Genomic DNA, 15,498 nt, shown 5'->3' on the forward strand with positions numbered 1-15,498 from the left:
GGGAGAGAGAGAGGGGTCTGGCTGCAGACTCGGTGCAGTGCAATCTGAGCTGCATACGATGCTTTTTAATGTGCTTACCTAACCCCACCCCTAATCCTACCTGTCACAGTGACGTCACTCACTCTATTGAGTGCATTGTGTCTGACATTGTATCGCTGAGTGATGCAATCTCAGCTTGGATCATAAAGGCTGTATTCAGATACTATTGGAGAGAGAAAGAACACACCTGAAGCAGGTAGATCATGTAATTACAACAAATAATGTTTTACAAACAAATTTCGGGATCAGTCTTTGACGAGGCTAATTCATCACCGACAATCATTCTATTATAAAATCAGCTAAAGACCAAACCCCTATAAATAGTCAAACATGTCATACCTCTGTTTTCTCTTGAGGGCAGCATCCCTCAATCACCCCAACTCCACACTCCAGAGACAAGTTTTCAAATCTAAGGGGAGAGCATTCTGGAGCTGGGCTAGACACTGCGCTCGGGTCCTATCTCTATCTCTCCTGATAAGGGGAATAACACGAGTTAGGGTGTCTTCTCGAGCTCAGAGCCCTCATTACAATACGCAGATTCTATTCAGTCAAATATCTGTGAATGTGAACTCAGCAATTGGCAAATGTAGCTCATCTGAATCCATTCATACTACACAAATTTCATATTACGTCATAAATTCAATTAAAATGAAGTTCCTACTTGAGTTGTATGCTGTTTTGGACACATAAGAATGTATGAACTACAAGTAGGAGCTGTGAAAAAAAAAAAACATTTACAGCTCCTTTGCAACATAACCAGAAAATGTCTGTAAAGGCTAGTAAGCAACCACTATAGTAACTGCACAGCAACATGTTCCAAATCATCCACAACACTTCAGCCTAGCAACCTTATAGCAACATGATAATATCATTCAAAACAACTCAGTGGCCAAGTCAAGACTCAGCAAGTATACTGATATACAACTATGGAGTTTTTAGTAACTAGAAACGTCATAGCAGTATTCTATAAAACACACAAATCACCCTGTGAACTTCATAGTAACTACTCACAACACCTTAGCACAGACCAAACAAAAACATGCTTTAAATGAGTTTACATGCTATAAATGAGTTTACAAACTGCACTGAACAATTAATTTGTGATTGACACTGACATCTGTTCAAAACTCAACAGCTCACTGATTCAAATGATCTGTTCATCTCCGGCAAATGATTTACTGATTCAAATGATCCATTCATTGTGAGTCTCCAATGAACGATTCACAGATTTTACAAACTGATATAATGAACTTCACCTGTCAAAGGGCTCTATTTAAATGGTCTAAGCATGAAGTCGAAAGTGCATGACAGAAAAGCATTAAGTGCTTATTCTCTTAATGAGTTATAGGTGTGTTTTGAGCATAAAGTGCATTAAATCAATCAGAGTATCATCTCCCATTCCCTTTAAAAGTCAGTTGCGTCACGCTGTGGCACATTTTGGTGGACTTTCATTCATTTTCTTTTTTAGATTCAATCCGGGGTTTCCACAGCGAAATGAACCCCCATCTAATCCATTACATTTTTATGCAGCAAATGCCCTTCCCGCCACAACCCATCTTTGGGAAATGGTGGACTTTGTAAGTGGAAAAACTGAATGCTTCACTAGCGAGAAAACTGTTAAATAGATCATCTGCATGAGGATATAGGATGAGCCGCCTCCATTCAGCCTATTTACTTTCTTTACTATATTGTCGTGGACAAGAAAACAATGTTGTACACACTCCTCTGAGACATCCATCAGCCTGCATATTTAAGTTCATTTGTTTCAAATCTATTTCTAAATTCAGTTCTAATAATCATCAAATAAATAAATGAACAACAATAATGATTTATTAACAATATAATGAGTTATATCCAAACACACGTCCTATTCTTATGCCACCATATGGTGATGCATCCAAAAACCCAACAGGTGGACAAATCTAAACTTGTTTTTATTAAAAAATATAAATATGCATATAATAAATAATAATGATAATAATAATAATAACATTATACAAAAGCAAATTGTCATGAATAAACTGAAAAAAAAAACAGAGGTGAAAAAGGCATGGAGGCAGCGCTTTTTATATTTATGTAGAAAGTATACTTTTCGTACTATTTTAATCCTTTAATTTTTTTTTATTATTATTTTTTAAGATATTTGTCTATTGCTGTACATTCTGTGTGTATTAAGCAATGTGTAAGGGTTTGGACAGGCATAGGCACCTTAACACACCTCTTTTCTAGTCCGGAACACCCATGAGTCAACAAAGTGGCACAAATGGATTTACTATTTAAACAACGTGGCGGAAAACTTGAAAATTAGGGTTGTGTTGATCTAAAATAGCAACAAATTGTGCCAAACGAATCTTGCGCCTTAATGCGCCGGGTGCATGATAGGGCCCTATGTGTTTTCACTTGAATTATGGATTACCAGAAATAAACATTCATCACTACTTTTACTTTTAATTCTTTACTAAATTGTAAATCAAGTACATTTTTGTACTTTAATCGAAGTAATATTGGAAAAAAAAAAGTGATTGTATTCTTCTGTTGGAATAACATTTTATCAGAGTACCATACTTTGACTCAAGTGCCAATTTGTGTACTCCTTCCACCATTGACAATCACATAGCAATGGCATGGCAAACACAACAACACTACAGCAATCACATAATAATAACATGATAAAATAACTCACAAAAAAAAATGTGAAACATGCATTGTAACCACACCAACACCCTAACAATGGCAAGTACTAGTAATACTCGCATCAGAATGAAAACTTTCACATCTAAACAGTGTTCTTGTTTTCTTCAGGAAATGTCTAAATTGTTCGACCGAACCCAGGAACCTTTCAAAGTAACACGTGCCTTGAATATACACAGAATTCCATTATAAACACAACCTTGGACTTCATTATCTTTACATCGCTCTTAAGCTTTGTACTTGTGGCAAACTTTATTAATGGTACATAAATCCTCCAACCTCTATCAATATGTTTTTCAGCCCTCCAGAAGAGATGTAAAGCGCTCTCGTTATGAATGCTGCTTGTCTGCGCCATACCGGTTGTGATTACTTATTCAATTATCTTCCTGTCATCATTTGATTTAATGAGAACCACACGAGAAGTTTAAAGTGACAAACTGGTTTTGTATGTAGACTAATTAGATCATGCCAGAGCGTGAGTGTGTGTTCGTGTGTATGTGTGTGTGTTTGGATCTGAGCTTTTCCAAGGCCTCAATGCAAATGATCAGAGGGGGCACTTTGTATCCCGAGTCCTTGGGCCGAACAAACAAACCCCTTATGGATTGAATCTGGCATCCTCAATCCCTTTTTAATGATCTGCCATATTTTTTTACACCATCCTTGATGTGTGAATTCTAATCAATAACGTATTTTCATTTATATTTATGAAACATAGTGAACATGGCCTTTTTTTTCTTTGACTTTGTCTTTAAAGGGAGAGCAAGCTATGTATGCAACAAAGAAACCTTTTGGGGGGGTGGGTATGTGCACTTTTACTTTCAATCGAGTAGATTTTTAGTGCTGTATCGGTACTTTTACTCCACGATTTTCCTTCAACCTGAAGTCACTACTTTATTTGTTCTTGTCTATGGGGATTAGAAAAATCAGTCCTTTGATTCCTGTCCAATCAAACCACACATAGAAGATAAATCGCATCATAATAAACTACCTCAAGACATGGGCGATTTATACTTGTAGCAAACTGTTTGGAAGCATTAAAAGCGTCCAAGAAGATGTCCATTATTGTCATACACAATAACCCAGAGACTGTTCAGATGCATGTCACTGATGAGAAGATGACAGATGTTTACTGTATGACAACCGAAATGGCCTTAAACATCCAGCAGGCACAAGACATCAACACAACATCAGATTGATGTTGTACCCCAACATTGTGAGGACGTTGCATTTTGTTTGGAAATGAAAATCGGGTTGACGTCAGAACTCAACATGCCATACTTGATGAATAAATGTCAGAATTTGACATCAATATGATGTTGGTTTAAGATGTTGGCTCGACGTTGGATTTTGATCACATTCCAACACAAACTAAAATCAAACATACATTAATGTCTAATGATGTTAGAGCTTGACATTGTGTGGACATTACCACCATGACGTCTATCAGATGTTGGATTTTGGTTGCTATACCTGATGAATACATGTCAGTATCTGACGTCAATATGACGTTTGTTTATGATGTTGGCTTGATTTTGGTCACTTTCCAACTCAACCTAAAATCAATCAAATATCAACGTCATTTCACGTCGTTATAATGTTGTCCTTAGACGCTGTCTTGACATTGAATTTTGGTCACTTGACATCACAACCTAAATCTAACCTAATATTAGCGTCTTATGATGTTGTGTGTCTGCTGGGCAATAACTAAATGCACTACAGAATGTTACGTTTACACACATCCACAAATTACATGTAAACGCATCAGCTTTTCCCAGCGTAATACTCACTACGCACTACTCTTAAATACTTTTGAAAGGGCTACTATTTAGTCATACTTTGAGTAATATTTACAACATAATGTTACTCTACTTGCACTACATTTTTAGGCAAGTAATGGTTCTTTTACTTTTTCAGTACTCTTTCCACCACTGACCGATACCACTGTTTTACACACCGATACAAGTATGAGTATTTTAATTTGTGCACTTGCCAATACCAAGTACCAATTTCAATGCTTAGATTTGATTTCATTGAAAGTGCAATTTATTTGAAAGGAGTTTTTTATTTATTTTATTTTATTTTTTATTTATTTATTTTATTTAATTTTTTGCCTGTAGCAAGGATGAACACAAAAGTCTTTAACAGAACATATAATTATATACTCTAACTATATGACAAACTATGTGACAAAAATATACACATCCTGTAAATCGATAGACCTTATCTTAAGCATGGACATTTAAAGGATAAGTTATCCTTACACTGACATGTGTCCACGACTTCACTCATTACATAATTAAGTGTGTGCAGTGTACGTTACCTTCACTCTCTTGACATTGCATCATTATGCAAGGATCATATTGCATGTTCGGTTTATTCTTCAGTAGCCTATAGATTCGTTAATAATGGCTAAGCAATCAATTAATACATAAGACATTGAAGTCAGGTAGGACAACAAATCACATCCATGCAGGGAAAACCGTTGAGTGTTTAATAGTGTGGAGTTAGGGTGGTGGAGGGATGCTGAAGTCAAGAGAAAACAGAGGTATAACATGTTTGACTTTTTATAGGGGTTTGGTCTTGAGCTGATTGGATAATAGAATGATTGTCGGTGATGAATTAGCCTCGTCAAAGACTGATCGTGCTCCTCCCGAAATTTGTTAATAAAACATCACTTGTTGTTATTAAATGATCTACTTGCTTCAGATGTGTTGCTTCTCTCGCACTCATGAATTCTCTCATGTGGCATCATGGGATAGGGAAACCGAGAGTATCGGCATTTCATGTACGATACGAGTACGAGTATTTTAATGGATAGTATTTTGTATGTTGAGTATGTTGTTATGGATATATGCTCATAACTTCCGGTTTGAGAGGACGCTGGCAGTTTGGCTGCCACCTCTCTACCAGTTTTTGCATGCTTACTGTTTTATGTCTTTTAGTTTACTTTTTTTTTTATTTATGTCATTTTTATACTCTTAAAGCACGTTGGGTTTGAGAAAAGCGTATTATAAATAAAATGTATTATTATTATTATTAATATTATTAACCAAGTATCGACCCGATACCCAGTACTGGTATTGGTATCAGTGCATCCCTAGTTTTTATTATAAAACACGTTTCATTGTTAAACAAGTAAACAGTCAGCAGGCTGCTTTTTGTTTAGATTTTATTAAAAACAATACAATATAATACAGAATATTTAACATGCATATCAAACACTAATGAAATCCTGCATCTTACATTTAGCTGTAAACATTTAGACAAAGTAAAAATACAGAAAACTACAGAATTTCATCACTGCATAAATGTGTTGCATTTTAAGACTGGATTGTGCATTCATTATTAAGCATTTGAAGGCCTTGTTTGTTTTTTATACAAAGAGTAAAAGCTATAATTTGGATTGATTTTATGGTGAACAAACTACAATAACGAGTATTATTATTATTATTATTCATCAGGGGTTCCCACAGGGGAATGAACCGCCAACTTATTTAGCATATATGTTTAACACAGAGGATGCCCTTCCAGCTGCAAACCAGTACTGTGAAACACCCATATACTCTTACATTCACACACACATACACTATGGCCAATTTAGTTTATTCAATTCACTTTGTCTTTGGACTGAGCCAGCCAGTGACCTTCTTGCAATGAGGCGACAGTGCTAACTACTGAGCCACCGTGTCACCATAATAATGAATATTTTTTTATATCAATACACCTACCTAACACAATTGGTAGGCACTTTTATAGCGCATTTTAAATTGAACTGTAAACAAGCTGGACCAAAAATAGAGAAAACCTCATATTCAATACTGTATGAAACTGTCAAGATTGGATTAAACATTCATTATTAAGCCCTAAAGGTGACATTTAAATTTTCCCAAACAAATTACTTCTGACCAGCTAAAGCTACAATAATATGCTACAAAAAGCATATTAAACAAACAGAGCAAAAAATAAAAATAAAAACTGTTGTCAACACCTCATGCATGCTTCTTTACAGCACCAGCGACTCATTGCTGCTTTCTGGTGGACATTTAAAGGAACTGTACATAACAGAAATCACCTGGCATAAGATAACTTAACAAACAACTGTTTTTTCTTTTACAACTGCAAACGAACACATCAGTTTAAAAGTCCATTTTAAAAGTGCTTCTGACACAGCAAAGAGTCTCTTCATGCTGGCGTGGAGGTCTTGAACTGCAGGAATGTCCAGAACTGCAATATTCTGCTCTTGACTGTGGTTTGTGGTTTACTGCTGATCCTGTGATACTGTTTGGATGGCCTCTGATGTTCGGATATCCATCCTTCTCCACTCATGCCCTCAATGTACATGGTTCTGCCCGATGCAATTTCCACCAGGCATATCGGATCCCTATTTGTCTTGTCGCATTCAATGCTCCACAGAGTACTTTCACAAAACATCTAAGGAAAAAAAGAATAAGTTATTCCCACTGCTGTTTATGCTTTATTAATTATAGGCTACAGCATTCTATAGAGACACTATCATACTTCATCAATACCTAAAAAAAATTCAATACTAAAAAAAAAAAAACTGAATGAGTCATTGACACTTCAATGTTGTAGTACATTTATTATTATAATACGAATCCCCTCAATTAACTACATATTATAACCTGTTTATGAAGATTTAAACATACTTATAAAGTATGATCTTTTTCTACATCTCTTATCCTACAATCTATCTAAACCCAATTACTACTTGAATAACTATTAATACGCAGCTAATTGGTAGTATTGACCTAAAAGTCTAAGTTAAATGTTTGTTTATAGCGAGAATTGTGGCTTTAAATAAAGTGTGACCATTTATTATTATTATTAGTAAAACATTTTATGTAGAAAGCAAGAAAACTTTTATAAATCTGATATTATTATACTGTTTGTATTTTTTATGAAATTTTATAATGTAATATTTTGTAATCTTATAACCACTGGGTGGCACTACGGTGCAAGCTAATAATAATTAAGAGTATTGTTTCTTTGAGACGAATGGCAAACAGTCTGAATGATGTTTACAGTTAATAAATCGCTTACTAATATAAGTGTAAGCGACTGGTACCAGAAAATGAATGGTAAATGCTTTACGAAATTGAGCATTTAATCAAATCCTTAGCCAACATTGATTGCGTCTTAGTAGTAACAGGTGGCAATACTGTTTATTAAAACGTTTGAACGAAACCACTTGACACCTTTTTCATACTTTATTCATCACATATACTAATTTAACAATAATTTTACCGAAGCAGACTATTATTGACTTTCATATAAAACATAGCCTATTATTTCCACTTATAAGTTTTACGTATAGGCTACTGTAACGTAGCTACTTAAAGCACTTTGTGGAACTGGACACTTTTACTACACTTTCATATATGAGGTAGGCTACAAAACTATCAAATCTTACCTTGATTTCTTCTGACAGATTTCACCTCGTTCTCCGCTCGTCAGTGTGTTGAATGGTAAAGCAATCCGACCAGCGTCAGCTTTTAAACGAAATTTTATTGCACGCCTCGGTAGATTCCCTTCACAGTTAACCAATAAATGTAAATTATGGAGTGCAAAGGTCCTCTATACAATCTTAAAAGTGACTCAAGATGTCTTCCTAAGGTACTTTCTCGAGAATATGCCCAAACTTGCAAGTGACCCAGGGCGACTTCAGGTTTTTATATAGCCTTCCACCTGCGTGAGGGGTTTCCGCGAAAGTTTCCCTGAACTTCCACATAATTCAGATTCTTTTTTGCCCGGCCACACAACAAACCCCCCGAGTTCAAGAGACCCATCCTAAAATATTAGAGGCATTAGCACTGGTTCTTGTACAATCTGAACAGTGAAAAAACATTTTTAATATAGTTATTGTATTTATTGTTACATTTTACTATTGCTTACTGCAGTTTTTGTTTTTATAATCTAATTTTTGTATTAATTAATTTATAATGATTAAAGTAATTGGATAGTTTGAATCCTTTTTTGTTTGTTTTGTTCATGCTAATGTTCATTTATTTATTTATTTATACTAAAATGGTCGATCATTTATATTAATTATTCTTTTTATTTATTAATTATTTGTAATTTATCTGGCACGTTTTATGCTTTTTCCCCTGAAACATTTCTGGGTACTTCATAGCAGATATTTGGTGATCCCTGAACCGCAGTATATTCAACTATTTAACATGAAGATAACTCTTAATAATAATATTTTTATGCAGGAACATGTTTGTTAATAGGCTCCAAAGACATTTCAGTTAAACTTGGAATAGGCCTACTTAAAAATAAAACTGACCTGGTGTCAGAAGTTTGAAGCAGTATATGCTTAGTATACAGCAATATATACAGTAGTATTAAAAGAAATGAATAGGGAAGCCTGGTGGTGCAGTGGGTTGCACAATCGCCTCACAGCAGGAAGGTCGCTGGTTCAGTTGGCATTTCTGTGTGGAGGTTGCATGTTCTCCCCATGTTTGCATGAGTTTCCTCTGTGTGCTCCGGTTTCCCCCACATTCTAAGGACATTTGAATAAGCTAAATTGGCTGTTGTGTATGTGTGTGTTTGCAAGTGTGTGTGGGTGTTTCCCCATGTTGGGTTGCGGCTGGAAGGGCATCTGCTGTGTAAAACATATGCTGGATAAGTTGGTGGTTCATTAAGCTGTGGCGACCCATGATTAATGAAGGGAATAAGCTGAAAAGAATATGAATGAATAAATGAATGAATGAATGAATTAAAGATTGAATAAGTTAAAATTATTAATGAAAAAAAAATACTTTCTCCTAGTTGATCTTTGCAAAGAATTCCGCAAGCATTGACATTTTAGTCTAAAGGCATTAGTATATAGGCATTAGTAAGAGAAACAAAAGTAAATAATTGACAGAACGTTCATTCAGTCAGTCAGTCACTTTTATATTAGAAAATAGCTAATCACAAGTTAAAGATTTCTTTCCACTAAATCTGTTGCTCCATGACTCCAACGTCAGTGCTAAATAGATCAAATAAATCAAACTGCCTACATTTAATGTTTTGCTAAACTCTTGGTTATAAAAGCAGTTATGCACTGTACTTTCCTTACAGTATATTTGGTCATTGGAGATTGAGGGGAAAGAGAAAGTATTAAATGATACTACATCTGAGGTTAACAAAGTTCATTATTACTCTCAAAACAAACAAGAAAATCAAGCATCAAAAGATCTGTTTGAAACATTAAATATACTTTATCAATGCTTTCAACAAGAAAGACAAGAACATTGTTCATTTGAAACTGATTAACTCCAGCTTCCACACTTTCAAACTAAAATGCATCCCTATATCTTCAATGAGATGTGTTACAGTGTGTGTGTGTGTATGTGTGTGTGTGTGTGTGTGTGTGTGTGTGTGTGTGTGTGTTTCCACTTTATATTCATTAAGTTGTGTATGCACCTTCCTGTAACATTGTGCTCCTTACATTTCTTGCAAGTATGCTGAAGCAATACCAGTAAATTTTGACCTCATCGGTACAAATATATATATATATATAAACTTCCCCATGAGGTCAGAATTTACTGGTATTGCTATACTTTAGTTTACTGGTATTTGCTAAACAGCTCATAAATCACACAGGATGAAGTCTAGTGAAAATGTAAAAATGCATTGTTTCCTGTGATGGTTGGGTTTAGGTATATAATATACAGTCTGTACAGTAATGTAAAAACACCATTATGTCTATGTGTGTGTATGTGCGTGCGTGTGTGTGTGTGTGTGTGTGTGTGTGTGTGTGTGTGTGTGTGTGTGTGTGTGTGTGTGTGTGTGTGTGTGTGTGTGTGTGTGTGTGTTAATATGGGCATTACGGATAAGTAGGAGTGTCTATGTAGATGGATCTGTGTGATACAACATCATTTGCACACCACAATTTAATATATCTTCTGCTTTGTTTGGGAGAGTATACAGAATACAACTTTGGAATTACAGCAGATGGTTTGGAAAAATGGTAAGTGGAAACATTTTTGTATGTGTGATATACTTTGTGTGTGTTTGTGTGGGTCAAAGTCAGGCATCAAACCAACAAAAGTAAAATAGCTTGAAGTTCTGTTTGTTTACATCGACTATACTGTATGTTCGAATGTGTCTCGTTTCATTTCATATCTTACATTTTTACTATGGTTTATTTATAGAAAACAGCTACTAAAATGTCACTCAGTGTAACACCAGTTATGCTTCAAAAGTCAACTGGTAACAGTAAACATTTATTTGAATAAGTAATTTTTGCATATATCTGTTATGCTGAATGACAATGTGCCGTTATGTGACGCACTCACATTGAATATGTTTTCTGGTAGTTTCAGCTGATGCTGAAACAAGTTGGACATCTCATCTTTGACCCATAAACAGTATATGATTTATATCTGTAGTATTAAAGTATAAAAATACAGATATTATTTCATATTAATGCTTTAAAGATTATTTATTTATCATACCTTTTGCTGATAAATAAGGTAATGTATTCCAGTGTTTGCCAATTACCAATGTATTTTCTTTCCCTCAGTACGGCTTTATTAATACTTGTCTGAAGTCACTGGTGATTGAAAGGTTTGGAGAAGAGACATGGGAAAACTTAAGGTGTGTTTACCTCACAAATAATATTTAAAGTCTTGCAAGTTTACTTCAACTACTCAAAATCTCTCCTAGATTAATGGCTGGGGTCCAGGAAACCTTCATGACATATGAAATCTACGATGATATCATCACCCTTCGTTTAGTCCAAGAGGCTTGCAAAATGCTGGGTGAGCATAAACAAAGGATGGCAGTGTAACCGCAAGCATTTTTTTTTTTATCTTAATGTATTTGCATTTTGTTTAAAAGGACAGTTCACCCAAAAATAATCATATCCTCACTATTTATTAACAGTGATTGCAAATATTTATGTGTTTCATTTTTATGTTGAACACAAAACAAGATATTCTGAAGAATGCTGGAGAAAAGCAGCCATTAGCTTTGTTTCTATCCAAAGATGATCAGGCTGGATAAACTGATGCCAAATATAAAAACCAAAAATGAAATTTGCTATGATAGAAATAGCCACCATGGGCATTTTTTCTTATTTAATAAATTACTTGCGCCTTAGAAGGCGAAACGTAATAAACACACGGTGGCTTTTGGAGGCGTGAGACCACATTTTGGAAGCGTAGATGCACAAAACAGTTAATACCAAACCACAGGGATGACAGATTTTGGCTGAGGGATTTTACAATGAACAAAACAATAATTCATGTTTTACAATTTGGTTGGTCTGCCATTTTGTCTTTTAATGCTTTTCTATCACATCCATTTTTGTTCTTACGTGATCTGCTAAAACAAAATCTTATCACTAGGCTAGATTTCATTCAATAAATGTGTTTCCATCGTAGTTTTTGAACAGATAAAAAGTTCATCCTTCTTAGTTAATAAGATTTTAATAAGTTGATAAGACTTTTGTGCACTTTTACAAAATGTATGCACATTTTGGCATATCCATTAAGCAAATACTATGCAATTTTCCAAAATGCATATAATAATAGGTAGATTTAAACAGATCCAGGAACAAAAAAAAATACAATGAATGTCAGTAGCAGCTTTTTTGTTCAATGGATGGACAAAACTGGACTATCACCTTACCTTACCTGATCCTATGAGTAAAAAAAAAAAAAAACCTGTCACGTCCTGATAAACCAACGGAATCTCATAGCAATTCGTAACTTTTTTGATTTAGTGGCTAATTCGTATATATTTGTACAGTCTAATTCATACAACTTAGTATGATTTACTTATCACCCAATGAAGGTTGGGATTAGGGGCAGGATTGGGTGCTATGCCATTTAGGATTGGGTGCCATGCACATTTTCATACAACTCGACACGAATTAGCCATTAAACTGACAAAACGTAAAATAGTCAGGCTGGATAAACCAACACCAAATATAAAAATGAAATTTGCTGCGATAGAAAAAGCCACCATATGTATATTTTCTTATATAATAAAGTACTTGTATCTCAGAAGACGAAACATAATGAACACATGGTGGCTTTTGGAGGCGCGAGACCACATTTTGGAAGTGTTCAAAACAGTTCTGGGAGGTAATAATAATAAACCACTGTGATGACAGACTTTAGCTGAGGGATTTTACAATGAACAAAATAATTCAGATTCTACAATTTGGTTGGTCTGTCTTTTTGTCTACCAATGCCATCTTATTGCACCCATTTTTGTTATTACGAGATCTGCTAAAACAAAATCTTATCACTATGCTGTATTTTATTCAATAAATGTGTTTCCATTGTAGTTTATGCACAGATAAAAGTTTATCCTATCAAGATTTTAATAAGTTGATAAGACTTTTCTGCACATTTTCAAAATTTATGCGCATCTTGGTATATCCATTAAGCAAATACCATGCAATTTTCCCAAATGCATATAATAATAGGTAGATTGAAACAGATCCAGGAACAAAAAATACAATGAAAGTCAGTAGCTGCTTTTTTCTCAGCATTCTTCAGTATATCTACCTTTGTGTTCATTTTTTGGGTGTACTATCCCTTTAAGTTGTGAATTTGCATTTGTTTACACAATATCTATTTGCATGAAGTAAGGAAACTTCCTTCAAAGGTTGATCAGGGACATGATCTAATTCATCAGAAATGTTTCACTTCTTTAAAAAGGCCTGTTCTTTTGTTCAGATCCCCTTTTAAATGTCTGTTATTTTATAAAGAGTTATGAAAAAAGACAGAGCAAGTGGACTGTGAAAGGCTCACAGTTGCCTCACATTCACCATGTCCTTGGAGACTTGCAGACATTGATCAAAGTGTCTGAGCAAGTGCTAACAATGTCCCTGCTGAGAATAGTTGCTGGGCATCAAGACGCTTGTCCTGTCCTCCAGTCTGTCCCTGAGAGCCAGTGGACAAGGACAGGTGTGAATCTCTGAGCGGGTCAAACACCTGAACTCCACTCACCTGATTTCAATTCAAATCAAGCTGAGAAACAGAATTGAAGTCTGAATGTAGTTTTTTACATTAATTTTTCTTCTAGATGTCTCCTCCGAGGTGGTTCTGAAGTTGTTTGGAGAGTACTTTTTCAGCTTTTGTAAGATGTCGGGATACGACACTATGCTGCGAACGCTTGGAGGAAATCTGGTGGAATTCATCGAAAATCTTGATGCTCTGCACAGCTATTTGGCATTGTCTTATGAGGTGAGAATACTTGCACAAAATTGTATATTGTTTATTTCAGTGGCGACGTCAGAATTTTGTGTTTTCCAATTAAATGAGTTTAAACTTATTCGTTTCCTTCGGCTCAGTCCCTAATTATCAGGGGTCGCCACAGCGGAATGAACTGCCAACTATTCCAGCATTTGTTTTATGCAGCGGATGCTCTTCCAGCTGCAACCTCATACTGGGAAACACCCATAAACTCTCACATTCCCATACACACTCAAATACTAATTAAATTCAATTCATGTTTGTTTATAGAGCGCTTTTCACAAAATGGATTGTGTCAAAGCAGCTTAACATAGTTCTAGTAAAGTCCAGATTTCAGAGTTGGAGTTTAGTTTAGTTCATGGACTGTGGGGGAAACTGGAGCACCCGGAGGAAACTCACACAGAAATACCAACAGGTCCAGCCGGGACTCAAACCAGTGGCCTTCTTGCTGTGAGGTGAATCAGACGACTAACCCCAATCACTAACTTACAACTACAATGTTAAAAAAAATACTGGTTGTCTTAAACATGTCAGCTAAATCATATTAACCTTATGAGTCATTATAAGAAATAGACTTAAAACAGCTTGTGTAACTTATAAAATTAAGTTAGCAGGTGATTAGCTTAGTTTAATAGGTTACAATTAACTAAAAACATTTGTTGTCATGACTAAATGATAATTTTTACAGTGTAAAGATGCAGATTTTTATTGATAAATGTGACTTTAAATGACAATATATGTGTAACCTCGGTCCTACACCACCCAACCCACTCCGAGCTAGGATCGAACCTCCGCATGGAAGTCGGTTGCTCTAACAAGGAGGCTAAAGACGATGGCCTCTAGTATCTACAATCTGTCGCTAGAGCACCTTATCAGGTTCAGAGAAGTGAGGTTTACCGTACAGGACTTCACTAGTTGGCCTCTGTTACACTCACCTTCCTAAACCTCACTCCCATGAGGGTCACGGCCCCAATGTAACCCCATCGGTCCTACACCACACAACGCGCTCTGAGCTAGAATCGAACCGGCGGCTCTCCACATGGGAGTCAGTTAGCAAGTGTCACTAGAGCACCTTTAGAGGTCAGAGGAGTGAGATTGACCTGCACAGCACTTCACTAGTTGGCCTCTGAAACATATGTTTAGCACAACAAATTACAGATAATCACATGTCATATTTCATTAAAATGATCTCAGTTGGCAATAATGGTCACATTTTACCATGAGGGTGTATTAGTTAATTTTGAAAAACCCACTGAAGATACATTTATTATTACAATAAATAAAGTTGTTCATTGTTAGTTCATGTTAAATATCAGTGCATTTTAACAAGCATAAATTTATATTTTAATCATATATTTAATAATAATTTGAACTACAATTAATAAATGTGGTCCTAGTATTGTTCAGTGTAAGTTCATGTTAGTAAATAAATAAACAAACCAGCGTTATAGTAAAGAGCAAACTCAATAACAAAGTAATGCCAAGTACATCTGAATAGCATACACATCCATATTTATATTTTGGGCTGCCATTTGGTTGGTAATTTCAC

At 35.3% G+C, this 15,498-nt stretch overlaps 1 protein-coding gene and 1 long non-coding RNA gene across 9 annotated transcripts in view; one reads left to right on the plus strand and one right to left on the minus strand.

Moving 5' to 3' along the window:
• The window catches only part of gucy1b2 (guanylate cyclase 1, soluble, beta 2), a 49,212-nt gene that overhangs the window by 21,775 nt on the left and 11,939 nt on the right, over positions 1–15,498 (plus strand). For 2 of the 8 annotated variants that reach the window (XM_087273848.1, XM_087273849.1), the window contains exons 3-6: positions 10,662–10,708; positions 11,264–11,337; positions 11,407–11,501; positions 13,780–13,940. In XM_087273848.1, the coding sequence (XP_087129974.1) occupies positions 10,662–10,708; positions 11,264–11,337; positions 11,407–11,501; positions 13,780–13,940 (377 nt within the window). Of the gene's footprint in view, positions 1–5,423; positions 5,501–7,918; positions 8,135–10,404; positions 10,709–11,263; positions 11,338–11,406; positions 11,502–11,732; positions 13,662–13,779; positions 13,941–15,498 lie in introns of those variants that run through there. The other 6 variants (XM_087273854.1, XM_087273855.1, XM_087273851.1 and 3 more) reach the window with 5 other exon arrangements.
• LOC147841820 (uncharacterized) lies at positions 5,883–8,394 on the minus strand. The gene is made up of 3 exons (XR_015502720.1): positions 8,162–8,394; positions 6,270–7,161; positions 5,883–6,153 (listed from the first exon to the last, which is right to left on the minus strand). It is a non-coding gene; the product is annotated as an uncharacterized LOC147841820 (long non-coding RNA).

The sequence above is a fragment of the Danio rerio genome, chromosome 11, assembly GCF_052040795.2.
Source record: "Danio rerio strain M-AB ecotype USA chromosome 11, GRCz13ab, whole genome shotgun sequence".
Taxonomy (NCBI): domain Eukaryota; kingdom Metazoa; phylum Chordata; class Actinopteri; order Cypriniformes; family Danionidae; genus Danio; species Danio rerio.